The sequence below is a fragment of the Takifugu flavidus genome, unplaced genomic scaffold, assembly GCF_003711565.1.
Source record: "Takifugu flavidus isolate HTHZ2018 unplaced genomic scaffold, ASM371156v2 ctg370, whole genome shotgun sequence".
NCBI lineage: Eukaryota > Metazoa > Chordata > Actinopteri > Tetraodontiformes > Tetraodontidae > Takifugu > Takifugu flavidus.
The window spans coordinates 1-26,345 of record NW_026621993.1 but is presented as its reverse complement, the minus strand read 5'-3'; the positions used below and the strand labels follow the sequence as shown (position 1 = coordinate 26,345).

Sequence of the window (26,345 nt, the reverse complement as noted above, 5' to 3'; positions counted from 1 at the left end):
ATGGAACGGTTCGCCGGTGATCAAGAGATGAAGCAAGAAGGATCCGGGGGCATTATGGTGTTGTCGCGTAGGAAGAGAAGACGACCCCCCGGAGAACGCATCCCCTCGAGCTTTAATAAACAGCCGTTCGGTAAAAGGAAGAAATCAGTTGCAAAAGGCCGTCGTGTGAAGAAGAAGTCCGTCCGGAGCTCTGATATTTTTTAAGAATATCTTTTCTTTGAGAAAAAAGAAAATGGCTCTAGTACATCAGAAATCTCCAGAGTGTACTCTGGCCGAATTGGATTTATTTTCAGCACCTATGACGCAGCTGTCTATCGATGAAAAAACCTACACGGAAATTTCTCCCCTGTCAGCCATCACCGACGGGGGACCCATTGAGTTTTTCATCCCCGGAGACGGGGACCGGTATCTGGGTCTGAACGACACTCTGTTGCATCTCCGTGTAAAAATCACCAACCCTAACGGATCGAACCTAGCTAATGACGCAGCGGTGGGTCTTATCAATTATCCTCTAAATACAATTTTCAGTCAATGCGACGTGACCCTGGGGGATCGACTCATCTCTCAGTCGAGCGCTACCCACCCCTATCGCTGCATGATTGAGACCCTGCTCAACTTTTCACCACCGGACACGCTCTCCAGTCAGTTTACCGTGGGTCTTTTTTACAAAGATACCGCCGGGTCAGTGGACTCTATCGTGCTCGTGAACGGTCCAAATAATGGGCTAACGAGGAGAGCCGCGTCCACAGCCCGTTCCAGAGAAGTACACCTGCTCGGTCCTCTCCACGGGGACATCTTTTTCTGCGAGAGAGACTATTGCTCAACTCTGTCGATTTGAGAATTAAACTGACGCGAGCCAACGATGCTTTCTGCCTCATGGGGGCGCGTGACTCTGCTTTTAGCCTAAAAGTACTGGGGGCTTCCCTATTTGTTAAAAAAGTAGCCGTGTCCCCCGCAGTCAGGTTAGGTCACGCCGCCGCCTTAATGAAGGGCAACGCTCTCTACCCCCTTTCACGCGTTAATGTGAAAACTTACTCTATTCCGGCAAACTCTAGGGTTTGCAACCAGGAGAATCTGTTTCTGGGTAGCATACCAAAGTACGTGGTTCTGGGTATGGTACACCACGAGGCTTTCACAGGAAGACGAGACCTGTCGCCTTTTAATTTCAGACACTATGACATCGAATACCTGGCTCTCTGTCAGGACGGCCGGCAAGTTCCGGCTAAAGCTTTCCAACCCGATTTTAACAACGGGGTGTCCGTCAGAGAATTCTACAACATGTTCCTGGCTACCGGGAGACATCTCAAAGATTTACCCCTGAGTATCAGCCGTGATGACTTTAATGACGGCTACTCTCTGTTTGTGTTTAATCTCAATCCGAGCGATGACAACGACGCACTGTCTACCGTCTCAAACGGAAACCTCAGGCTGGAGTTGAGATTTAGAACACCCCTGCCGCACACCGCGACCCTTATCGTCTACGCCTGTTACGATTCTATTCTGGAGATCAACGCCAAGAGGCAGGTGCTGGTGGACTATTATTAAAAGATGGACAACGTTCAACTAGAGAACCTTCTGCATAGCCTGCTGGGAGATGTGTTTTGCGGGGTGTGGGCGTCCGATCAACTGCCCATGCTGAATCCCTCTTTTAGAACCCCGGCCTACTTTATCGTCAACACACATCCGGCTCACATGCCGGGGGAGCACTGGTTAGCTTTGACGCTGGAAAATGGTGGCATAGCCACCTTTTTTGATTCTTTTGGATTTCCGCCGGACTTTGATCACTACCCTCCGAGCATCTTACAGTTTCTGGAAAAACGTTCTAAAAACATTGAGTACCACGACGTTCAGTTGCAGCACCACATGTCGACGGTCTGCGGACAACATTGCATCTATTACCTCTGTCACCGCGCGTGCGGGCTATCTTTTGATCAAGTACTGTCTTTGTACAATGATGATGTAATAAAGAATGACTTCATGGTGTACGACTATGTGAGGAAATATCAGCGCTGTATTAGAAATAAAATCAATGGTCCCTCCAAGCAGGGGTGTTGTTTTTTGCAATGTTTTAAAGTTTTTGAATGAATGACTGTACGCTCGAAAAAATGTTTAATAAACGCTTTATTGGTAAAAGACAAAACTTGTGTATTACATTTATTCACGATGAAATGTTAATCCAACGCGGGGGGTCATTTGTTCGTCTTCTAGTTTTTGACGGTAGATCCGCAGGTGTTTCAGAGTCTTGAGATCCGATCGCATCCATCTTGAGGAGTCGGTATTGATTACGCGCTCGTGGGTTACTTATAGAAGACAAAGGGATGTTTAATTCTGAGAGAGTATTTAAAAAATGTGTCCATCCGGGAGGTTCAGAACCCTCTGATTTTTTCTTTTTAAAAGGAAACAAGAGTCGTTTGAATAGATCGATCATGTGAGACCCTTTTACAACGTTGCCCCGGTACACAAATTCCCCTTTTGTATTCCAAACATCGTGACGGTCGGATAATTTCTTTAAGACGTATTCGGCGTTCTTGCGATCTCGCGCTGGGAGGCTCTGCAACACGTCGTCGATGATGCTATCGGACGTCCGTACGTCCGTCCCAGAATCTGCCTCTGCCTCCGTCTTTGTCAGATTCTCTGTCAGATTCTCTGTCTGATCCTGCTTCACAAAGGTCAGATATCTTTGCAGTAACGCGTTATATTTTTTAATTTTTTCATGAGAGCTCAGCCCCTGCTCGTTTAAGATGGCTCTCATCCTAGCATCCAAATCGTCCTCCGCGACATCTCTGATGGACTGGGAGGGTCGCGTCAGGCGGTTGAGTTGATGAGGGGTGACGAGAAACATTTTTTGGGCCTTTTTCAAAGTCATTTTCGTATCAATCCTCCGACGAGGTTCCCGATCAAAGGTACCACCGCTGAGAGGAGAGGTAAAAGAAATCCGCCCATCTGCTTCTTTAGAACCTGTTGCTTCCTCTTTAAACTGGTTCTTTTATCGGCCAACAGTTTGATAATTTTTTTCTGTCTCTTCAGTTTTTTAAATTGAGAAGGAGTCAGGGGGACGTTTCCTTTTAGAAGATTTAAAGAAATCTCACACAGTGTCTGGATAAAATCCGGGGAGCTGTGAATAAGAATGTCTCTACGTTTCTTGGGTGTGGCACGGTACAGGGCCTTCAGCAGGGGTGCGTTTCTTTTTATACGCGCTGACATGATGATCTACGTCGACGCTCTGGGGATGTAAACGGCCGCTTGCTGGTGAGGAAGTACACCCGTCCTCAGTCTGTACGGATCTGGGCAGACGGGGGTGAGATCCACTATTAAATACCCGTGAGGGTCTTTTGTGGCGTCTTCAAAACTCTCCAAGAAAAATGTCTTTTGTGATGGAAAAATCTGATGAGCCAATATATTCATTTGTAGTTTATCCCGTGGGTTTTTAAACATGACCAAATAATTGCTGTTCAAACTGATGGTGCGACTGTGTTTACCCTGGTGAAACACGTTTTGCGTCAACATCATAACGCTCATGTTTCTGTGGTGGCGATACTGTGTAAAAATCTTTACCACTTCAGGATGGTCAGAGGCTTGAAAAATAACATCGTCCAAAATAATCAAATGCTTTTGATCAGGAGGAAACAGTGTTTCATCTTCAAAAGAATCTGGCAGACCTTTGACAAATTTAATGTTTTTAATCATCTTTTGCAGTTCAGTGTACATAGGTTGAAAAGAGGTATAAATCCACACGATATTGTCAGGTACAACATTTATTACACGGTCACAGTTTTCCAATACATTTTTTACAAAATAGGTCTTTCCACACCCGCTCGGACCCACGATTAAACAAAAAAAAGGAAAGATAAACCTAGGATCAAATTCAATTTCCTGCATTTCTAATACCCGAAAGGCAGAGTTGTTCCGTCAGCAAAGAGTCGTCTTTTGTCATACACCACCCTAAATTTTTTATCAAATGACACATTTCTCAATGCAAAACCCTTTTTATCACGTCTGATGCTGTGTTGACGGATCTCGATCGTGTTTCCCTCTTGTTTATTACTCAGGTAACCCTCCACCAGCTCTCTGACACTGTCAAAGCTCACACGCTCACAAAATTCCCGGGTCTGAGTGATACCTTTCACACGCATGACGACTTTCTTTTTATTTCGTGTTTGGTACGCGTAACTCTTGGGACCCGCCGCTGCAAACTCTTGAATGCTGTCACCATCCAGTTCATCCGTCAGGTCACCTAAATAGTTACCCAGCTCTAGAGGTTTCTCACCCTCTTTGACCAGATAGATTAAACTATCTGTGTCGATGTAAAACACTCTGTCTTGTAGTTTTTCCAGATAACTGTACAGCTTCAGTCGTGCGTGTGCTGTGGTGAATGCTGCAATAAAAACATTACTCTGTTTACCTGGGGGTTGAACGTACCCGTCGGTGTATTTCCACCTGATGAGAGCTCTGTTGCTGTGGAGAACGGAAAAGTATTCGACTTTGTATTTACCTGAAAACATGTAACTAAAGAATTCTTTAGGATCTGAGACAATGGTGGTTTTAAACAAATTATCTCTCTGTGCAAACTTTCCCCACAAACTGTTGAGACACAATTTAGCAACCTGTCTTTTCACAGGATTGGTCTCGATTTTGCCAGCATCTAAAAGGATGCCCTGATGCTCCTGATAGTCCCTGATGTATTTTTCCCTGCTCTCTCGGTCCGTCGCCTCAGCGGGGTAACCCGAGGCTTCCTGCTTTCCTTTCAAAAAGGTGTGTATGTAGTCGGTAAACACAGTGTCGCTGCTCTTGTCAAAGTGCCAGACTTCTGTAATTTTACCCACCCTGTACCCCACATCCAGAGCTTTGATGAATTCAACGGTGACCCAGACCCCCGTCAGAGCTCTGCCCTCATCGTCGTGTTCGCAGGGGCCACCCTCATTGTTAGTTTCGGCACAGGTGCGACACAGTGTAAAGAGTAATTTACCTCCCTCACTTTTGTGCGGTAACACGGGGAATAAAAGACCTCGAGGAGGATACACAGTGGCTCTGATGAAGCCGTAGTAGCTGCGTGGGTCCTCGAAATCTTTGTAGATGATCACGGGGTGACCAAGGAGGTAAGAGCAAGTACTGTTGACAAACGGGTACAGTGAGGTGACATCAACATAGTGGATGGTTTCATCGGGCGCTGCCGTGTGTCGCAGTTTTAAAGCGCTCGTTCTACCTCCGAAAAGTGCTTTTCGGGGGTTGAGAGGCTCAGGAGCGTTAAAGCAACGGAGAAATTCTTTAACCTCCGTGCATGTTGTTTTCATCTGGTTCCACGTGTGTTCTCTCATGACTACAACACGAACCCCATGTGTGGTCTGTAGCTCACTCACCCTCTTCTCACTTTTGTAGTGGAGTTCACCAAAGGTGACGCCTCTCATATCGCACTGTACTGTGGGATCAAAGCAACTGGGACAGCCGTGGTAAAAACATCCATGAAATTCCCAGACATGTTTTACACCGTCAATCTCAGCATATCCGTCTACGAAAAATGCACCAATCTGTTTTTCACCCATGTTTAGAGCATGCTGTATAAAGATTTTTTCTTTGTGCATCAACCATTCTAACCATTGAACCAATGCGCTAGAGAATCTTTTGCTCTGATTCAAATAGTTGTGAGGGCAGGGGATAGCCAGAGTGTTAGGAGTCAGATAATTGGTGCGAAACACCTTCATACAGGCTCCGGCTATGGTGATAGAACCAAAAGGGTCTACCCCCGTCTCACCTAGGAACTGATCTCTAAATTTAAGACTGCCCTGGGTGAGAATGTCAACATCATTTTTGCAGTACAGCGAGGCCTCCTTTTGGAAGTCAAAGGTACCTCGGCTGACCTCGTTGTACCACGGGTCAAATTCTTCCCGTTCGCGCACCGTCATGCGATCTACGTCGTAGTCGGACGGAACGGGATAGGGCCCCACGTAATTGAGGTGAATTTCTGAGCTAAATTTGTGTGGGAAATACCCCTTGGTCTTGTCAGTGAATCCTAAGGCTTTGGGCATAGCGCTGAGACGCATGGGGAGAAATGACAGGGAATCTATGAATTTGAGACCATAATGGGATTCCTCAAAACTGAGGATTTTACTCCCGTTCATCAGAATCTGTTGTGGCGTCACATCCAGTTCCAACATACCTTTTAACACCAGATAACTGTCAAACCCCTTGGCATTATGGGCTATAAAGATGTTCTGTTTGTATCGTGTCTTCCTGAAATGCAAAATAAACATTTTAGCACAGTCAAGACCATAAAACGCCTTCTCTTCACCTTTGGATGTTTTTGTATGCACTAAAAAAGGAACATGCTCTCCATTTTGACCCACAAATGTTTCAAAATCATAAAAAACCAAATCAGGATGTGAGATGTCTGGTTGGAGGGTAGGAATGTAACAACTATGATCGACTTTAGAGTCGCTCTGCAGTTTTTCACCACAGATTTTACATTTTTTCACCGCACAGCGATGCTTTGCATCGTCTAACGACAAATTGACACTGTAGTATAGTTCGCATCGTGCGCATTTTTTGATTTGGTCGCAGAGGCTGGACTTTCTGCTTGAACCGACCAATTTGTGTCTGGTGAAACAAGAGGGTGAGCGACACGTTCTGTTACAGTCAGAGCAAACCACTGTGTTGAACCCCTCTGTGGGGCAGGCAGGATCGTTGCACACTGCGCAGTAACCTTTACAAAAGTGGGTATAGGGGTGCTTAAAAGTCTTGTAACAATAATTACAGACTGACGACCCCAGGAAGGCTTTGAGATTTTTTATCCCATAATAGTGATTTTGTAGTAAAAAGAGAAACAACTGATTGGAACGATCAGAGAATTTTGTCTCATAATGTGAGAGGGGTTTACTGTGGCATGTTCTGTAAAACACAACAATTTTACGCCCCAAAATATTTTCAAATTTACCAATGTCACTGAAAGTGACGGGGGTCTCATCATTTAAACCAGCCTGATGCTGCAACTTCCTCGCAATATCAAGGCATTCTCTTTCAGTAAGTTTCGGGTAGATAACGTGAGCTAGACTGATGGCGAAGCAAAGCTGGTTGTCTCTGTTGTCTACGATAAATAAGTGACGTCTTTTTTTGTCAATGATTTCACAGTCTAGAGTTTTCTCCATCTTACGTTTGGCACCTCCTCCTGGGTTCTGCACCACGTGAAGGATGAATTCTATATGCTCATCCGCTGAAATGATACCGTTTGACTGCACAATCCGATCTAGCATTCCATTAAAAGCCGGTAGAATATTTTCACCTTGTTCATCCACAGCAACTGTAACATGATTGTGTACGTTTTCACCCACCACCTCCAACTGTATTAAATCATTGCGACTACTATGTCGTCTGGCAACATCCACCAATTCGCTGATAACCCCTGTTACATCTCGATAGAATGTTGCAATGTCAGGCACATTTCCCCGAGTGGGAATGTTAAAGGAGCGTCTTGTTCTCCATGCGTTAAAATCATTAAAAAACCTCTCACCCCGCTCAGGAGAGAGATCGGATGGATTTTCTCCTAGCCCTCCTCCCCCTTGCTGAGGAGAAAGATGGGGTGAGGAGCTGCTCTCTGGCCCCCCTTCTCCTGACCTCTCACCCTTTTCAGGAGCGGGGTTAGGAAGAGCCGATTGTGTCTCTGCTGAATCCGTCTCTGATCTGATTGTTACCGCGTGTAAGACATGATCACTTTGCGTGTGGAGAGCTGATGAAGGAGAATGATTTTCAAACTCTACTGCATTAACTGCATTAAGGTTTTCGAGGGCATCATTTATGAGTTGTAAGGTGTCAAGTTCTAGGACGTTTTCATTTTGCTCTGTAAAATGTAAATTTATTGGAATGGAGATTGGAATTTCACTTAATTGATCAACAGCTATTTGTAAAGCATTCGGTACTTGATTAAAATATTCAACATTGAAATCCTCATCACTTAATTGATCAACAGCTATTTGTAAAACAATCGGTACTTGATTAAAATATTCAACATTGAAATCCTCATCCATATCTTAAACAAAAGACAGAAAAAGGAAAAAAAAATTACAGCTTTTTCAACACTGTTTTAGTACACCTTTGGTTACAATTGGAGGAAACAATATACCGTATGACATTATTGAAAATCTCCAGCACTACCTTGTCTTGGGGGTGTTGGGAATGAATGTAGCAGCCTGTATCCTCAGCCCTGTCAAAGAGCGGATCAGGAACGCTCTCGTGGTGCTCGTGCTGTTGTTGGGGATGATTGTATCCGGCTGTATCCCCGTCCACCCTGTTGAAGGACGGTTGACGAACGCTCTCGTGGTGCTTGTGCTGTTGTTGGGGATGATCGTTGCCCCCCGTATCCCCCTCGACCCTGTTGAAGGACGGTTCAGGAACGCTCTCGTTTAATCTCAACCCTGAATCTGTAATTAGATGAGAGATGAGTTATTTTTTTTTTTTTATATATTATTATTATTATTAGTCAAGAAGATATAGTATAAAATATACCATCAAACAATCTCCTAACAATGTTAGACTTGTGTCTCTGGTTCCTACGTCTCCTTATCGGCCTCGCAGGTTCGAAAGGATCTGGTGAAAGGGAGGGTCGATCTGCCGTGGGTCCCGCTGTAAGTACAGGGGTCAGAGTGGTACACGCTTGCCGTATTCTACGTCTCCTCGCAGGGGCAGAAGGTTCACGGGAGGGTGGAGCTGCCGTGGGAGTCACAGTGCTCAGAGAGGCGCACGTTTGAAGGTTCTGTTTTGATGGTTCTGTTTAGACAGAGGGGAAAATCGTTAAAATACAAATCATCAAAACGGTACATATTTTGTATATACTTCTAATCACAGATAAATATATTACCTTGTACAGTCGACTTCGGTCCTCCTGGCTGTCTCACACGTCTTCTGGAGAGTTTGTTCGTCTGCTTACTTGAGTCAGTCCCATGTTGAAGTGCCGAGGTTTCCCTCTCAATCTCAATTTCACCAATTTCAGATACACAGCAATTTGTCCCCTGCACGGGGGGTGGGGTTTCAGAACACAGCAATGCTTTTACTGCTTTTTCAGTTTCTTGGTTGTCTTCGAATACCAATCTTTCAGCCCTGGCTAACAGATCTGAAAAATGTATCATAAAAAGTTATATTTCAGCAATCTATGAACAACTGAGCTGTTCATAAAAAAACAAAACAAAACAAAAAAAAACTGTATGTAAAATACCAATGTCTGTTTGCGTGAGGGTTATTCCTTCAAACTCATCGGCGCTGACTTTAAAGATACAGAAAGTTACACTTAAAAATCTAGAATAAAAATAGAACAACTTTCAGGTTAAAAAGATCACGGATTGCTTACCAGGATAAATTGGCATATGGTGAACCTCTACTGTAACTTCTAAAACACAGTTACTCGTAAATAGTAGTTAATCATTAATAGTTCATTCATTAATAGTTTTCTAAAACTATTTAGAAAACTACAGAGAAAAAGTTTGGGAAGAATTTGAGGCTTACCGGTAGTCATCTTTGCAGCCATCTTTGTTTGTTACACGCGCTCGCAGACGGTGAAGCTTCCGATGAAGTTCTGGAGGACTGAGCTAATGACTGTGAGATGATCATGTATATATTCGCTTTACAATGCTTGGCGAGAAGGAAAAAAAAAAAAAAAAAAAAAGTTGATTGGCGCCGAAAAGTCTGATATTGACGATTGCCCCGGTGGACCAACTGGTCCCATGGGGATACATCCCTACACGGGAACTCTACCAAACAACAGGTTCAGGCGATATAACTCATGTTAAGAATGTTTTTCTCCAGGAGGGCCTCCAGGTCTCCACGGGATTTAAGCTTCTTCAGTTACACACCTCGGACACCGGAAGACAACGTAGGCCCCTAAATTTCTTACTTGAGGCCACCAACTCTTTTCTCTTTTCTTCTGAACCACAGTGTTAGGGTTCTAACGGTCTAACTTTCTCCAATAGTTTTCTCTTCTCTAGTTTTCACAACTGTTTCACAAATGTTTGTTCTGTGGAAGGTTTCTGTTCTGTGTTGTTTCTTTCTTCACAGCCTTCTTCAGTCACACACACCATTCTCGGTTTGATCAGTTTCAACACACCCCAGTCATTGGAAGACATCGTAGCCGACAACATAGGCCCCTCGCTGGAAGATTCTTCCCTCTGATAGAGAATCAGCTCCCCCGTCTTGTAACGGAACACATACCCAAAACTCCCTGTTTGACTATAAGGCTCCAAAGACCATTCTTGCTGCAAAGGCTCCGAAGGTGGCGCCTGAGAACGCTGTACAAACACCGTGGATTTTTCAACTACTTTTCCACACAATTCTCTTATAACGGTCACAGCCGTCTCACCAATCAAGGATGTAGAACTACTCATGTTGTCCACGGATGGCTATGCCAGGACTATGGCAAAATTGTTTTGTCACTGTGTTGTAACTATTGCCCTTATTAAAAACAGATGAGCAAGCGAGAAAGGCGGGGGGGGGGGGGGGGGGGGGGATCCACCCTTTTAAAAAATGGTGGGAGGCGGGGAAGGGAGGTGGGGGGGGGGGGGGGGACAGATGTGGGCGGGTTCAGGGAAAGGTCAACCTGTCACTTTGACAAGAAGTGGTCCATTTCTTCTCTAATCTCCACCAGAATAAATGTTTCAAGAAAATAAGTTTGAGTGTATTAACTTCAAAAGGCCATTTTCTTGCACCTGCTCTCGCTTACGGCCATACCACCCTGAGAACGCCCGATCTCGTCCGATCTCGGAAGCTAAGCAGGGTCGGGCCTGGTTAGTACTTGGATGGGAGACCGCCTAGGAATACCAGGTGCTGTAAGCTTTTTGCACTCTTCCACTGGGTCAGCAGAGGCCGCCAGTGTTCCTGATAATTATCCAGCCAGATGTAATTCACTTCTTAAGTACTTCTAACATTGAGATTTAATGTTGCACTATTGTACATCGTTTGAGATTTAATATTTTAGGAGTGTGTTTGTGTGTGTGTCTGTGTGTGTGTGCGTGCGTGCGTCCGTGCGTGTGTGTGTGTGTGTTTGTGTTTAAATAAAATTGAATTTCCCACGTTGGTCCACACTATTGTCAACATTTCTGTCTTCAAAAAAAAGCCAACTCAAGGCGGCAGATTCCTGAATTGAAAACAATATCTAAAGAACTCAAGTATCATACTAACAACACTAATATTCCATCTGTCTATCCCCAACTGAATTAACTCCACACCTATCTCATCAGATTATTTGTAACAGAATAAGCAGATAACGTAGCATTTCCCTGTTCATATCTGCTACTTGCAATTTAGAATTTGTCAATAAAACTATGCTATGACACAAACTACAGTTTAATAGATGGCTGTGCTCCTAAAAAGAGCAGCATTTGTGGCTCATAAACCTCACAGACACTGCTATGCTCTTTAAACATTTTTATGATGGTGAATTTTTCAATCAAATATCTTCTCTTTGATAATGCCCAAAGCTGGATTCGAACTCTCCCTCTGGGGTCTTCAGGAGGTTTCAATCAGGTTGTCTGTTACAGCAATTGTCAACTGGCCCGCACCGGCCCGGGATCGATTCCCGGCCATGGCACCGATTCCCGGCCATGGCACATTGCTTTTAAGTTGATTTCATTTATCGGACTTGAATCTTGTTTGATTTTTTTGAAGGCGTTTCACCTCTCATCCAAGAGCCGTTCTAGGCAGATTTGATGATATGACGCTCATAGGCTATACAGTGATCCCTCGTTTATCGCGGGAGTTACGTTCCAAAAGTAACACGCGAAAAGTGAAATCCGCGAAGTAGCAACTTTATTTTTTTTAATTATTTTACAATGCAATACTGAACAGTAGAATGAAACCAAACATCAAAACCTGTTTTAAAGACCAAACTTTGTTTAAAACAATAATTTTAATCTAGTAATACAAGGTTGGAAACATTGTCACTCGCGTATTTCCCAGTCCCAGCTGTGCCTCTGCGTCCTGACTCCGCGCCGCTGTAGCGTCTGTTTCTACTGAAGGCGCAGGAGTCTTTCTCCGAGAGAAGAACATTGTTATGGGTAGTTGTTGGCGCTCTTTCTTTTTCTGAGCAAGAAGATTTTTATAAACGGATATGCCACCTTCGATTATATTTGAGAACTGCAATGAACGACTCGCAAAAAAAAATCCGCGAAGCCGCGAAAGATGAACCGCGATATAGCGAGGGATCACTGTATAGCCTTTTCTTTTTGGGGGGAATGGATTGGAGGCTGCTCCAACATTGAGGTTTGGACTGTGACAAAGCAAAATGGACAATCTCCACCAGAATAAATGTTTCAAGAAAATAAGTTTGAGTGTATTAACTTCAAAAGGCCATTTTCTTGCACCTGCTCTCGCTTACGGCCATACCACCCTGAGAACGCCCGATCTCGTCCGATCTCGGAAACTAAGCAGGGTCGGGCCTGGTTAGTACTTGGATGGGAGACCGCCTAGGAATACCAGCTGCTGTAAGCTTTTTGCACTCTTCCACTGGGTCAGCAGAGGCCGCCAGTGTTCCTGATAATTATCCAGCCAGATGTAATTCACTTCTTAAGTACTTCTAACATTGAGATTTAATGTTGCACTATTGTACATCGTTTGAGATTTAATATTTTAGGAGTGTGTGTGTGTGGTGTGTGTGTGTGTGTCTGTGTGTGTGTGTGCGTGCGTGCGTCCGTGCGTGTGTGTGTGTGTGTGAGTGTTTGTGTTTAAATAAAATTGAATTTCCCACTTTGGTCCACACTATTGTCAACATTTCTGTCTTCAAAAAAAAGCCAACTCAAGGCGGCAGATTCCTGAATTGAAAACAATATCTAAAGAACTCAAGTATCATACTAACAACACTAATATTCCATCTGTCTATCCCCAACTGAATTAACTCCACACCTATCTCATCAGATTATTTGTAAAAGAATAAGCAGATAACGTAGCATTTCCCTGTTCATATCTGCTACTTGCAATTTAGAATTTGTCAATAAAACTATGCTATGACACAAACTACAGTTTAATAGATGGCTGTGCTCCTAAAAAGAGCAGCATTTGTGGCTCATAAACCTCACAGACACTGCTATGTTCTTTAAACATTTTTATGATGGTGAATTTTTCAATCAAATATCTTCTATTTGATAATGCCCAAAGCTGGATTCGAACTCTCCCTCTGGGGTCTTCAGGCGGTTTCAGTCAGGTTGTCTGTTACAGCAATTGTCAACTGGCCCGCACCGGCCCGGGATCGATTCCCGGCCATGGCACCGATTCCCGGCCATGGCACATTGCTTTTAAGTTGATTTCATTTATCGGACTTGAATCTTGTTTGATTTTTTTGAAGGCGTTTCACCTCTCATCCAAGAGCCGTTCTAGGCAGATTTGATGATATGACGCTCGTAGGCTATACAGTGATCCCTCGTTTATCGTGGGAGTTACGTTCCAAAAGTAACACGCGAAAAGTGAAATCCGCGAAGTAGCAACTTTATTTTTTTAAATTATTTTACAATGCAATACTGAACAGTAGAATGAAACCAAACATCAAAACCTGTTTTAAAGACCAAACTTTGTTTAAAACAATAATTTTAATCTAGTAATACAAGGTTGGAAACATTGTCACTCGCGTATTTCCCAGTCCCAGCTGTGCCTCTGCGTCCTGACTCCGCGCCGCTGTAGCGTCTGTTTCTACTGAAGGCGCAGGAGTCTTTCTCCGAGAGAAGAACATTGTTATGGGTAGTTGTTGGCGCTCTTTCTTTTTCTGAGCAAGAAGATTTTTAGAAACGGATATGCCACCTTCGATTATATTTGAGAACTGCAATGAACGACTCGCAAAAAAAATCCGCGAAGCCGCGAAAGATGAACCGCGATATAGCGAGGGATCACTGTATAGCCTTTTCTTTTTGGGGGGAATGGATTGGAGGCTGCTCCAACATTGAGGTTTGGACTGTGACAAAGCAAAATGGACAATCTCCAGCAGAATAAATGTTTCAAGAAAATAAGTTTGAGTGTATTAACTTCAAAAGGCCATTTTCTTGCACCTGCTCTCGCTTACGGCCATACCACCCTGAGAACGCCCGATCTCGTCCGATCTCGGAAACTAAGCAGGGTCGGGCCTGGTTAGTACTTGGATGGGAGACCGCCTGGGAATACCAGGTGCTGTAAGGTTTTTGCACTCTTCCACTGGGTCAGCAGAGGCCGCCAGTGTTCCTGATAATTATCCAGCCAGATGTAATTCACTTCTTAAGTACTTCTAACATTGAGATTTAATGTTGCACTATTGTACATCGTTTGAGATTTAATATTTTAGGAGTGTGTGTGTGTTTGTGTCTGTGTGTGTGTGCGTGCGTGCGTCCGTGCGTGTGTGTGTTTGTGTTTAAATAAAATTGAATTTCCCACTTTGGTCCACACTATTGTCAACATTTCTGTCTTCAAAAAAAAGCCAACTCAAGGCGGCAGATTCCTGAATTGAAAACAATATCTAAAGAACTCAAGTATCATACTAACAACACTAATATTCCATCTGTCTATCCCCAACTGAATTAACTCCACACCTATCTCATCAGATTATTTGTAACAGAATAAGCAGATAACGTAGCATTTCCCTGTTCATATCTGCTACTTGCAATTTAAAATTTGTCAATAAAACTATTCTATGACACAAACTACAGTTTAATAGATGGCTGTGCTCCTAAAAAGAGCAGCATTTGTGGCTCATAAACCTCACAGACACTGCTATGCTCTTTAAACATTTTTATGATGGTGAATTTTTCAATCAAATATCTTCTCTTTGATAATGCCCAAAGCTGGATTCGAACTCTCCCTCTGGGGTCTTCAGGAGGTTTCAATCAGGTTGTCTGTTACAGCAATTGTCAACTGGCCCGCACCGGCCCGGGATCGATTCCCGGCCATGGCACCGATTCCCGGCCATGGCACATTGCTTTTAAGTTGATTTCATTTATCGGACTTGAATCTTGTTTGATTTTTTTGAAGGCGTTTCACCTCTCATCCAAGAGCCGTTCTAGGCAGATTTGATGATATGACGCTCATAGGCTATACAGTGATCCCTCGTTTATCGCGGGAGTTACGTTCCAAAAGTAACACGCGAAAAGTGAAATCCGCGAAGTAGCAACTTTATTTTTTTAAATTATTTTACAATGCAATACTGAACAGTAGAATGAAACCAAACATCAAAACCTGTTTTAAAGACCAAACTTTGTTTAAAACAATAATTTTAATCTAGTAATACAAGGTTGGAAACATTGTCACTCGCGTATTTCCCAGTCCCAGCTGTGCCTCTGCGTCCTGACTCCGCGCCGCTGTAGCGTCTGTTTCTACTGAAGGCGCAGGAGTCTTTCTCCGAGAGAAGAACATTGTTATGGGTAGTTGTTGGCGCTCTTTCTTTTTCTGAGCAAGAAGATTTTTATAAACGGATATGCCACCTTCGATTATATTTGAGAACTGCAATGAACGACTCGCAAAAAAAATCCGCGAAGCCGCGAAAGATGAACCGCGATATAGCGAGGGATCACTGTATAGCCTTTTCTTTTTGGGGGGAATGGATTGGAGGCTGCTCCAACATTGAGGTTTGGACTGTGACAAAGCAAAATGGACAATCTCCACCAGAATAAATGTTTCAAGAAAATAAGTTTGAGTGTATTAACTTCAAAAGGCCATTTTCTTGCACCTGCTCTCGCTTACGGCCATACCACCCTGAGAACGCCCGATCTCGTCCGATCTCGGAAACTAAGCAGGGTCGGGCCTGGTTAGTACTTGGATGGGAGACCGCCTGGGAATACCAGGTGCTGTAAGCTTTTTGCACTCTTCCACTGGGTCAGCAGAGGCCGCCAGTGTTCCTGATAATTATCCAGCCAGATGTAATTCACTTCTTAAGTACTTCTAACATTGAGATTTAATGTTGCACTATTGTACATCGTTTGAGATTTAATATTTTAGGAGTGTGTGTGTGTGTGTGTCTGTGTGTGTGTGCGTGCGTGCGTCCGTGCGTGTGTGTGTTTGTGTTTAAATAAAATTGAATTTCCCACTTTGGTCCACACTATTGTCAACATTTCTGTCTTCAAAAAAAAAGCCAACTCAAGGCGGCAGATTCCTGAATTGAAAACAATATCTAAAGAACTCAAGTATCATACTAACAACACTAATATTCCATCTGTCTATCCCCAACTGAATTAACTCCACACCTATCTCATCAGATTATTTGTAACAGAATAAGCAGATAACGTAGCATTTCCCTGTTCATATCTGCTACTTGCAATTTAGAATTTGTCAATAAAACTATGCTATGACACAAACTACAGTTTAATAGATGGCTGTGCTCCTAAAAAGAGCAGCATTTGTGGCTCATAAACCTCACAGACACTGCTATGCTCTTTAAACATTTTTATGATGGTGAATTTTTCAATCAAATATCTTCTCTTTGATAATGCCCAAAGCTGGATTCGAACTCTCCCTCTGGGGTCTTCAGGAGGTTTCAATCAGGTTGTCTGTTACAGCAATTGTCAACTGGCCCGCACCGGCCGGGATCGATTCCCGGCCATGGCACCGATTCCCGGCCATGGCACATTGCTTTTAAGTTGATTTCATTTATCGGACTTGAATCTTGTTTGATTTTTTTGAAGGCGTTTCACCTCTCATCCAAGAGCCGTTCTAGGCAGATTTGATGATATGACGCTCATAGGCTATACAGTGATCCCTCGTTTATCGCGGGAGTTACGTTCCAAAAGTAACACGCGAAAAGTGAAATCCGCGAAGTAGCAACTTTATTTTTTTAAATTATTTTACAATGCAATACTGAACAGTAGAATGAAACCAAACATCAAAACCTGTTTTAAAGACCAAACTTTGTTTAAAACAATAATTTTAATCTAGTAATACAAGGTTGGAAACATTGTCACTCGCGTATTTCCCAGTCCCAGCTGTGCCTCTGCGTCCTGACTCCGCGCCGCTGTAGCGTCTGTTTCTACTGAAGGCGCAGGAGTCTTTCTCCGAGAGAAGAACATTGTTATGGGTAGTTGTTGGCGCTCTTTCTTTTTCTGAGCAAGAAGATTTTTAGAAACGGATATGCCACCTTCGATTATATTTGAGAACTGCAATGAACGACTCGCAAAAAAAATCCGCGAAGCCGCGAAAGATGAACCGCGATATAGCGAGGGATCACTGTATAGCCTTTTCTTTTTGGGGGGAATGGATTGGAGGCTGCTCCAACATTGAGGTTTGGACTGTGACAAAGCAAAATGGACAATCTCCACCAGAATAAATGTTTCAAGAAAATAAGTTTGAGTGTATTAACTTCAAAAGGCCATTTTCTTGCACCTGCTCTCGCTTACGGCCATACCACCCTGAGAACGCCCGATCTCGTCCGATCTCGGAAACTAAGCAGGGTCGGGCCTGGTTAGTACTTGGATGGGAGACCGCCTAGGAATACCAGGTGCTGTAGGCTTTTTGCACTCTTCCACTGGGTCAGCAGAGGCCGCCAGTGTTCCTGATAATTATCCAGCTAGATGTAATTCACTTCTTAAGTACTTCTAACATTGAGATTTAATGTTGCACTATTGTACATCGTTTGAGATTTAATATTTTAGGAGTGTGTGTGTGTGTGTGTGTGTGTGTGTGTGTGTCTGTGTGTGTGTGTGCGTCCGTGCGTGTGTGTGTGTGTGTGTGTGTGTGTGCGTGTGTGTGTGTGTGTGTGTGTGCGTGCGTCCGTGCGTGTGTGTGTGTGTGTCTGTGTGTTTGTGTTTAAATAAAATTGAATTTCCCACTTTGGTCCACACTATTGTCAACATTTCTGTCTTCAAAAAAAAAGCCAACTCAAGGCGGCAGATTCCTGAATTGAAAACAATATCTAAAGAACTCAAGTATCATACTAACAACACTAATATTCCATCTGTCTATCCCCAACTGAATTAACTCCACACCTATCTCATCAGATTATTTGTAACAGAATAAGCAGATAACGTAGCATTTCCCTGTTCATATCTGCTACTTGCAATTTAGAATTTGTCAATAAAACTATGCTATGACACAAACTACAGTTTAATAGATGGCTGTGCTCCTAAAAAGAGCAGCATTTCTGGCTCATAAACCTCACAGACACTGCTATGCTCTTTAAACATTTTTATGATGGTGATTTTTTCAATCAAATATCTTCTCTTTGATAATGCCCAAAGCTGGATTCGAACTCTCCCTCTGGGGTCTTCAGGAGGTTTCAATCAGGTTGTCTGTTACAGCAATTGTCAACTGGCCCGCACCGGCCCGGGATCGATTCCCGGCCATGGCACCGATTCCCGGCCATGGCACATTGCTTTTAAGTTGATTTCATTTATCGGACTTGAATCTTGTTTGATTTTTTTGAAGGCGTTTCACCTCTCATCCAAGAGCCGTTCTAGGCAGATTTGATGATATGACGCTCATAGGCTATACAGTGATCCCTCGTTTATCGCGGGAGTTACGTTCCAAAAGTAACACGCGAAAAGTGAAATCCGCGAAGTAGCAACTTTATTTTTTTAAATTATTTTACAATGCAATACTGAACAGTAGAATGAAACCAAACATCAAAACCTGTTTTAAAGACCAAACTTTGTTTAAAACAATAATTTTAATCTAGTAATACAAGGTTGGAAACATTGTCACTCGCGTATTTCCCAGTCCCAGCTGTGCCTCTGCGTCCTGACTCCGCGCCGCTGTAGCGTCTGTTTCTACTGAAGGCGCAGGAGTCTTTCTCCGAGAGAAGAACATTGTTATGGGTAGTTGTTGGCGCTCTTTCTTTTTCTGAGCAAGAAGATTTTAGAAACGGATATGCCACCTTCGATTATATTTGAGAACTGCAATGAACGACTCGCAAAAAAAATCCGCGAAGCCGCGAAAGATGAACCGCGATATAGCGAGGGATCACTGTATAGCCTTTTCTTTTTGGGGGAATGGATTGGAGGCTGCTCCAACATTGAGGTTTGGACTGTGACAAAGCAAAATGGACAATCTCCACCAGAATAAATGTTTCAAGAAAATAAGTTTGAGTGTATTAACTTCAAAAGGCCATTTTCTTGCACCTGCTCGCGCTTACGGCCATACCACCCTGAGAACGCCCGATCTCGTCCGATCTCGGAAACTAAGCAGGGTCGGGCCTGGTTAGTACTTGGATGGGAGACCGCCTGGGAATACCAGGTGCTGTAAGCTTTTTGCACTCTTCCACTGGGTCAGCAGAGGCCGCCAGTGTTCCTGATAATTATCCAGCCAGATGTAATTCACTTCTTAAGTACTTCTAACATTGAGATTTAATGTTGCACTATTGTACATCGTTTGAGATTTAATATTTTAGGAGTGTGTGTGTGTGTGTGTGTCTGTGTGTGTGTGCGTGCGTGCGTCCGTGCGTGTGTGTGGTGTGTGTGTCAGTGTTGTGTTTAAATAAAATTGAATTTCCCACTTTGGTCCACACTATTGTCAACATTTCTGTCTTCAAAAAAAAGCCAACTCAAGGCGGCAGATTCCTGAATTGAAAACAATATCTAAAGAACTCAAGTATCATACTAACAACACTAATATTCCATCTGTCTATCCCCAACTGAATTAACTCCACACCTATCTCATCAGATTATTTGTAACAGAATAAGCAGATAACGTAGCATTTCCCTGTTCATATCTGCTACTTGCAATTTAGAATTTGTCAATAAAACTATGCTATGACACAAACTACAGTTTAATAGATGGCTGTGCTCCTAAAAAGAGCAGCATTTGTGGCTCATAAACCTCACAGACACTGCTATGCTCTTTAAACATTTTTATGATGGTGAATTTTTCAATCAAATATCTTCTCTTTGATAATGCCCAAAGCTGGATTCGAACTCTCCCTCTGGGGTCTTCAGGAGGTTTCAATCAGGTTGTCTGTTACAGCAATTGTCAACTGGCCCGCACCGGCCCGGGATCGATTCCCGGCCATGGCACCGATCCCCGGCCATGGCACATTGCTTTTAAGTTGATTTCATTTATCGGAGTTGAATCTTGTTTGATTTTTTTGAAGGCGTTTCACCTCTCATCCAAGAGCCGTTCTAGGCAGATTTGATGATATGACGCTCATAGGCTATACAGTGATCCCTCGTTTATCGCGGGAGTTACGTTCCAAAAGTAACACGCGAAAAGTGAAATCCGCGAAGTAGCAACTTTATTTTTTTAAATTATTTTACAATGCAATACTGAACAGTAGAATGAAACCAAACATCAAAACCTGTTTTAAAGACCAAACTTTGTTTAAAACAATAATTTTAATCTAGTAATACAAGGTTGGAAACATTGTCACTCGCGTATTTCCCAGTCCCAGCTGTGCCTCTGCGTCCTGACTCCGCGCCGCTGTAGCGTCTGTTTCTACTGAAGGCGCAGGAGTCTTTCTCCGAGAGAAGAACATTGTTATGGGTAGTTGTTGGCGCTCTTTCTTTTTCTGAGCAAGAAGATTTTTAGAAACGGATATGCCACCTTCGATTATATTTGAGAACTGCAATGAACGACTCGCAAAAAAAATCCACGAAGCCGCGAAAGATGAACCGCGATATAGCGAGGGATCACTGTATAGCCTTTTCTTTTTGGGGGGAATGGATTGGAGGCTGCTCCAACATTGAGGTTTGGACTGTGACAAAGCAAAATGGACAATCTCCACCAGAATAAATGTTTCAAGAAAATAAGTTTGAGTGTATTAACTTCAAAAGGCCATTTTCTTGCACCTGCTCTCGCTTACGGCCATACCACCCTGAGAACGCCCGATCTCGTCCGATCTCGGAAGCTAAGCAGGGTCGGGCCTGGTTAGTACTTGGATGGGAGACCGCCTGGGAATCCCAGGTGCTGTAAGCTTTTTGCACTCTTCCACTGGGTCAGCAGAGGCCGCCAGTGTTCCTGATAATTATCCAGCCAGATGTAATTCACTTCTTAAGTACTTCTAACATTGAGATTTAATGTTGCACTATTGTACATCGTTTGAGATTTAATATTTTAGGAGTGTGTGTGTGTGTCTGTGTGTGTGTGCGTGCGTGCGTCCGTCCGTGTGTGTGTGTGTGTGTTTGTGTTTAAATAAAATTGAATTTCCCACTTTGGTCCACACTATTGTCAACATTTCTGTCTTCAAAAAAAAGCCAACTCAAGGCGGCAGATTCCTGAATTGAAAACAATATCTAAAGAACTCAAGTATCATACTAACAACACTAATATTCCATCTGTCTATCCCCAACTGAATTAACTCCACACCTATCTCATCAGATTATTTGTAACAGAATAAGCAGATAACGTAGCATTTCCCTGTTCATATCTGCTACTTGCAATTTAGAATTTGTCAATAAAACTATGCTATGACACAAACTACAGTTTAATAGATGGCTGTGCTCCTAAAAAGAGCAGCATTTCTGGCTCATAAACCTCACAGACACTGCTATGCTCTTTAAACATTTTTATGATGGTGAATTTTTCAATCAAATATCTTCTCTTTGATAATGCCCAAAGCTGGATTCGAACTCTCCCTCTGGGGTCTTCAGGAGGTTTCAATCAGGTTGTCTCTTACAGCAATTGTCAACTGGCCCGCACCGGCCCGGGATCGATTCCCGGTCATGGCACCGATTCCCGGCCATGGCACATTGCTTTTAAGTTGATTTCATTTATCGGACTTGAATCTTGTTTGATTTTTTTGAAGGCGTTTCACCTCTCATCCAAGAGCCGTTCTAGGCAGATTTGATGATATGACGCTCATAGGCTATACAGTGATCCCTCGTTTATCGCGGGAGTTACGTTCCAAAAGTAACACGCGAAAAGTGAAATCCGCGAAGTAGCAACTTTATTTTTTTAAATTATTTTACAATGCAATACTGAACAGTAGAATGAAACCAAACATCAAAACCTGTTTTAAAGACCAAACTTTGTTTAAAACAATAATTTTAATCTAGTAATACAAGGTTGGAAACATTGTCACTCGCGTATTTCCCAGTCCCAGCTGTGCCTCTGCGTCCTGACTCCGCGCCGCCGTAGCGTCTGTTTCTACTGAAGGCGCAGGAGTCTTTCTCCGAGAGAAGAACATTGTTATGGGTAGTTGTTGGCGCTCTTTCTTTTTCTGAGCAAGAAGATTTTTAGAAACGGATATGCCACCTTCGATTATATTTGAGAACTGCAATGAACGACTCGCAAAAAAAATCCGCGAAGCCGCGAAAGATGAACCGCGATATAGCGAGGGATCACTGTATAGCCTTTTCTTTTTGGGGGGAATGGATTGGAGGCTGCTCCAACATTGAGGTTTGGACTGTGACAAAGCAAAATGGACAATCTCAGTGACAGGTTGACCTTTCCCTGAACCCGCCCACATCTGTCCCCCCCCCCCCCCCCACCTCCCTTCCCCGCCTCCCACCATTTTTTAAAAGGGTGGATCCCCCACCCGCCCCCACCTCCACCCTCCCCCCGAGGAGGGTGGATCCCCCCCCCCCGCCTTTCTCGCTTGCTCATCTGTTTTTAATAAGGGCAATAGTTACAACACAGTGACAAAACAATTTTGCCATAGTCCTGGCATAGCCATCCGTGGACAACATGAGTAGTTCTACATCCTTGATTGGTGAGACGGCTGTGACCGTTATAAGAGAATTGTGTGGAAAAGTAGTTGAAAAATCCACGGTGTTTGTACAGCGTTCTCAGGCGCCACCTTCGGAGCCTTTGCAGCAAGAATGGTCTTTGGAGCCTTATAGTCAAACAGGGAGTTTTGGGTATGTGTTCCGTTACAAGACGGGGGAGCTGATTCTCTATCAGAGGGAAGAATCTTCCAGCGAGGGGCCTATGTTGTCGGCTACGATGTCTTCCAATGACTGGGGTGTGTTGAAACTGATCAAACCGAGAATGGTGTGTGTGACTGAAGAAGGCTGTGAAGAAAGAAACAACACAGAACAGAAACCTTCCACAGAACAAACATTTGTGAGCATTTGGTTGACGAAAACCTCGGGTACGGGAAGATGGTTCTATCGTGCTAGCTACAAGATGCAGATGGAAGAGATGTCAGGGAAACCGAGACAGTATTTTGTCTTGGATCTTTTTAGCTCAGACTGTGGGGTTTTCAGCAACGTGTTGACTCTACCTCTTGCAGCATGGATCGAAAAGATGCATGAAATGGATGATAAAATCACAAAATTTTTTCACCATTGTCGTCTTTGGAACAACACTGTGGTGACGAAAAAAAGAGTCCTCCCTCGTGTAAGCCCACACCCATATCTCAAATGTATAAAAGACGTTCGTCTGAACCATACGTTACCCACTACCGGAGTGAAACACTAAGGAGAGCATGTCTACCAACAGAAGCGTCAAGAGCGGATCTGACACTCCGAGCAATTCCTATCTGTGGGATGAGGATGAGACACAAGCGGAACGCCCTCAACGTCGGCTTCGGCCTCGCAGGCTGGACTTTGACTCACTCATCCAACGCTGGGATCCCACGGATTCTAAGGAGTCTCTCACTCCTTGTCTAAGCCCTCCACCAACCCCACCCCTCGGACGCTCGGCATCGGATCCTGGGGTGTCCAGTCCTCACTCACCCTCACTGACACCACCCGTCAGAGACTCAGCATCACTTCCAGAGCTGTCCGAGTCTCTTCTCCAAGGCAGAGATCCTGCGCCGTCTCCGGCTTCTTCGCGTCCAGGTTCTCCAATCTCTGTGAGCGGTGTGGAGAGTCTTTCACGCTCAACAACCCCTGATCTGCCTTTGCCCGACGACGCATCGGATCTCCCCGGGGCTGTATGTAACGGTGCTGACCAGCTTGACGGCTGGGCATCTGAATTCTTTGGTCTGGTAAAAAAAGGCGTTCTTCATCTACTTAGCGTCGTCCTGGACCTGTACAAGGGTGAGGTTTGCAACGGATGTCGGATCGACCACTCCAGCCAGCGCCAACACCAGTGTTTGGATGTGATCGAACCGGGTTTCTACCGCAACAACTTTTACATGTTGATGAAAAGACTCTACACACCCAAGTTCATTCCTGCTATTCAAAATTTCCTGAAAGCATGCGGTGTCAACGCTGACTACGTGAAAGTCAAGATCGCCGCAGAGACCCTTTTGTTCGAGCTGAAATCCAACGAATTAATCTACACTCCCATCCAACAAATGTACGAGAGTATCGCCGACAACGACAGCGAGATTAAACAGGAACATCTGGACACGGTGACTCAGTACTGGACTGAAAACACTTAAATCTGAAAATGGTGTTTTCAGATATAAAATGGGGAGCTTCTGGGGAAAAGTTGTAAACGATGTAGAAGGTGTCAAGATCCAATTGATCAAGGGTCAGATAATAAACATCTTGTACCAGGCTATTGAGAACAAAACGGCTTCAAACAAAAACATCTTGCTGGAAAAAACCAGAACGTGTGCAGGACCCGCACTTTGGGAAGAGATGGTAAATGACACGATGCTTATGAGCAAATCTGGATTGTCGGATTGTTTTAAAGTAATTTTTAAAGAACTGTCCAACGATGTTGTAAAACCATGTCATATGATAGCCTTTTATGCTTTGCTCATTGATGTGACCAACAGACTTGTGCAAAACAACCATTCTGTAAGCATCTTGGAAGAACTTGGAAAATTACACGATGATATCTGCCTCAGTCTAGATCATAAAGTCTTAACTCAAACTCTATTGATGATAACGCATGGGTCTTGGACTAGTTTTTGACTATCTGTACTTTCACATTACAAATGTTACAAATGTATTTGTTCATGTTACTCACAAAATGTATTTGTTCATGTTACTCACAAAATGTATTTACTCATGTTACTCACAAAATGTGTATGCTAAAGATTTCTTAACAGCTAATAAAAAAATAAATACCTCTCAAACGAGCATCCCTTCTCATTCTGTTTTCAACATGTCTGAGACACGCTTCATGGAAAAAGTGTACTATGACCCCGCGCATCCCGGTAGCCTCGGTGGTGTAGAGCGGCTCCATAAGGGAGTGCAAGAAGAAATGGGAAAGACGGTTCCTCGAGAAAATGTTAAAACATTTCTACAGGGACAGGACGCTTACACTCTACACAAACCGGCCAGGATACATTTTCCAAGAAACAGGGTTTTCGCCCCCCGCCCTTTAAACCAATTTCAAGCGGACCTGTGCGATATGCAAGCCCTGTCGGAGCATAATGACGGATACAATTATTTATTAACGGTCATAGACATATTTTCCAAAAAAGCTTACGTCAGGGCTCTGAAGAGAAAATCAGCGGCTGAGGTGGTAAAGGCGTTTGAATCCATTTTTGAGTCAAGTCAGACGCCTGAAAAAATACAAACTGATGCGGGGAAAGAATTTTTTAACAAGAGTTTTGAAGCTTTGATGAGAAAACACAATATCGTTCATTTTTCCACCGCCAGCCACCTTAAGGCCTCTGTGATTGAAAGATTTAATCGTACATTAAAAGGTAGAATGTGGAGATATTTTACAGCAAACAACACTCTGCGATACACCGACGTCTTACAAGACTTGGTGAAAAGCTATAATCACAGTTATCACAGCAGTATCAAGATGAAACCCGCTGAGGTAACCTCGGAGAACACTTTTAAAGTGTTTCAAAACTTGTACGGTAAATCTGAAAACCGACGGAAGGCTGAAACCAAGATGAATTTCAAGAAGGGGGACCTAGTTAGAATTTCAAAACTGAGAGGAGTGTTTGATAAAAAATATGAACAGAGTTTTACGAACGAGGTGTTTACGGTATCTGAACGCATCCCTCGCGACCCTCCAGTGTACAAGTTAAAAGATTACGATGGAGAACCCATCCAAGGGTCATTTTATGAGCCAGAGCTACAAAAGGTAACGATGGGGGAAGACAGACTTTTCCACGTAGAAAAGATTCTGAAGCATCGCGTCGTCAGGGGTGAAAAGCAAGTCTTTGTAAGTTGGAAAAACTGGCCGGAGAAATTCAACAGCTGGATCAAAGCCGCAGATTTAAAGAACGTATAAAAATCAACTCGCGATCGCAACGGATATCATTTCATCATGTACGGTCCGAAGGACGAGGGTTTTTTTATTACCCTACCCTCCAACGCCAGCGTCGATGTTTTTAAAGAAAACACGAGTTCCAGTTACCGCGTGGATTTGCCTCAACATATCGATTTAGAGGGAAGCTGGGAAGTAGCTTTAACGCAGATTTCATACCCGCACACCTTTTATCACCTTTATCAGGAGGATGCCTACTTTTACTGGAGGGAAAAACCTCAAGAACCGGCCACGGAGAGCAAGGTGCATCGTCAAGAGATGAGACAATCATATTTCAACGGCTTCTCAGCCTTTAGATTCGAGATGGACGGACAATTTAGAAGAATAAAGTCTGATATTTACCTCGTCTATGACAGTCTTTCGAAAAGATT

General features: G+C 43.6%; 1 protein-coding gene and 7 non-coding genes across 8 annotated transcripts; 7 read left to right on the top strand and 1 right to left on the bottom strand.

Annotated features, from left to right (window-relative positions):
• Nucleotides 1–3,660: 3,660 nt before the first annotated feature.
• LOC130520396 (uncharacterized) lies at nucleotides 3,661–8,584 on the bottom strand. The gene is made up of 2 exons (XM_057024131.1): nucleotides 8,494–8,584; nucleotides 3,661–8,408 (listed from the first exon to the last, which is right to left on the bottom strand). Exon 2 carries the CDS (start codon nucleotides 8,013–8,015, stop codon nucleotides 3,882–3,884), a length of 4,134 nt encoding a protein of 1,377 aa, XP_056880111.1. The 5' UTR covers nucleotides 8,016–8,408; nucleotides 8,494–8,584; the 3' UTR covers nucleotides 3,661–3,881.
• A 2,106-nt stretch (nucleotides 8,585–10,690) lies between these two features.
• Nucleotides 10,691–10,809, top strand: LOC130520400 (5S ribosomal RNA). Its single transcript, XR_008948820.1, has one exon. It is a non-coding gene; the product is annotated as a 5S ribosomal RNA (ribosomal RNA).
• Nucleotides 10,810–12,343: 1,534 nt separating this feature from the next.
• Nucleotides 12,344–12,462, top strand: LOC130520399 (5S ribosomal RNA). The gene has a single exon (XR_008948819.1). It is a non-coding gene; the product is annotated as a 5S ribosomal RNA (ribosomal RNA).
• A 1,552-nt stretch (nucleotides 12,463–14,014) lies between these two features.
• Nucleotides 14,015–14,133, top strand: LOC130520403 (5S ribosomal RNA). Its single transcript, XR_008948823.1, has one exon. It is a non-coding gene; the product is annotated as a 5S ribosomal RNA (ribosomal RNA).
• A 1,527-nt stretch (nucleotides 14,134–15,660) lies between these two features.
• On the top strand, nucleotides 15,661–15,779 carry LOC130520402 (5S ribosomal RNA). The gene has a single exon (XR_008948822.1). It is a non-coding gene; the product is annotated as a 5S ribosomal RNA (ribosomal RNA).
• Nucleotides 15,780–17,306: 1,527 nt separating this feature from the next.
• On the top strand, nucleotides 17,307–17,425 carry LOC130520398 (5S ribosomal RNA). Its single transcript, XR_008948818.1, has one exon. It is a non-coding gene; the product is annotated as a 5S ribosomal RNA (ribosomal RNA).
• Nucleotides 17,426–19,039: 1,614 nt separating this feature from the next.
• Nucleotides 19,040–19,158, top strand: LOC130520401 (5S ribosomal RNA). Its single transcript, XR_008948821.1, has one exon. It is a non-coding gene; the product is annotated as a 5S ribosomal RNA (ribosomal RNA).
• Nucleotides 19,159–20,701: 1,543 nt separating this feature from the next.
• On the top strand, nucleotides 20,702–20,820 carry LOC130520397 (5S ribosomal RNA). The gene has a single exon (XR_008948817.1). It is a non-coding gene; the product is annotated as a 5S ribosomal RNA (ribosomal RNA).
• The last annotated feature ends 5,525 nt before the right edge of the window (nucleotides 20,821–26,345 follow it).

Bases quoted from the DNA above. Each gene is read 5' to 3' on its own strand.
- LOC130520396 (XM_057024131.1), bottom strand. From the start codon at position 8,015: ATGGATGAGGATTTCAATGTTGAATATTTTAATCAAGTACCGATTGTT.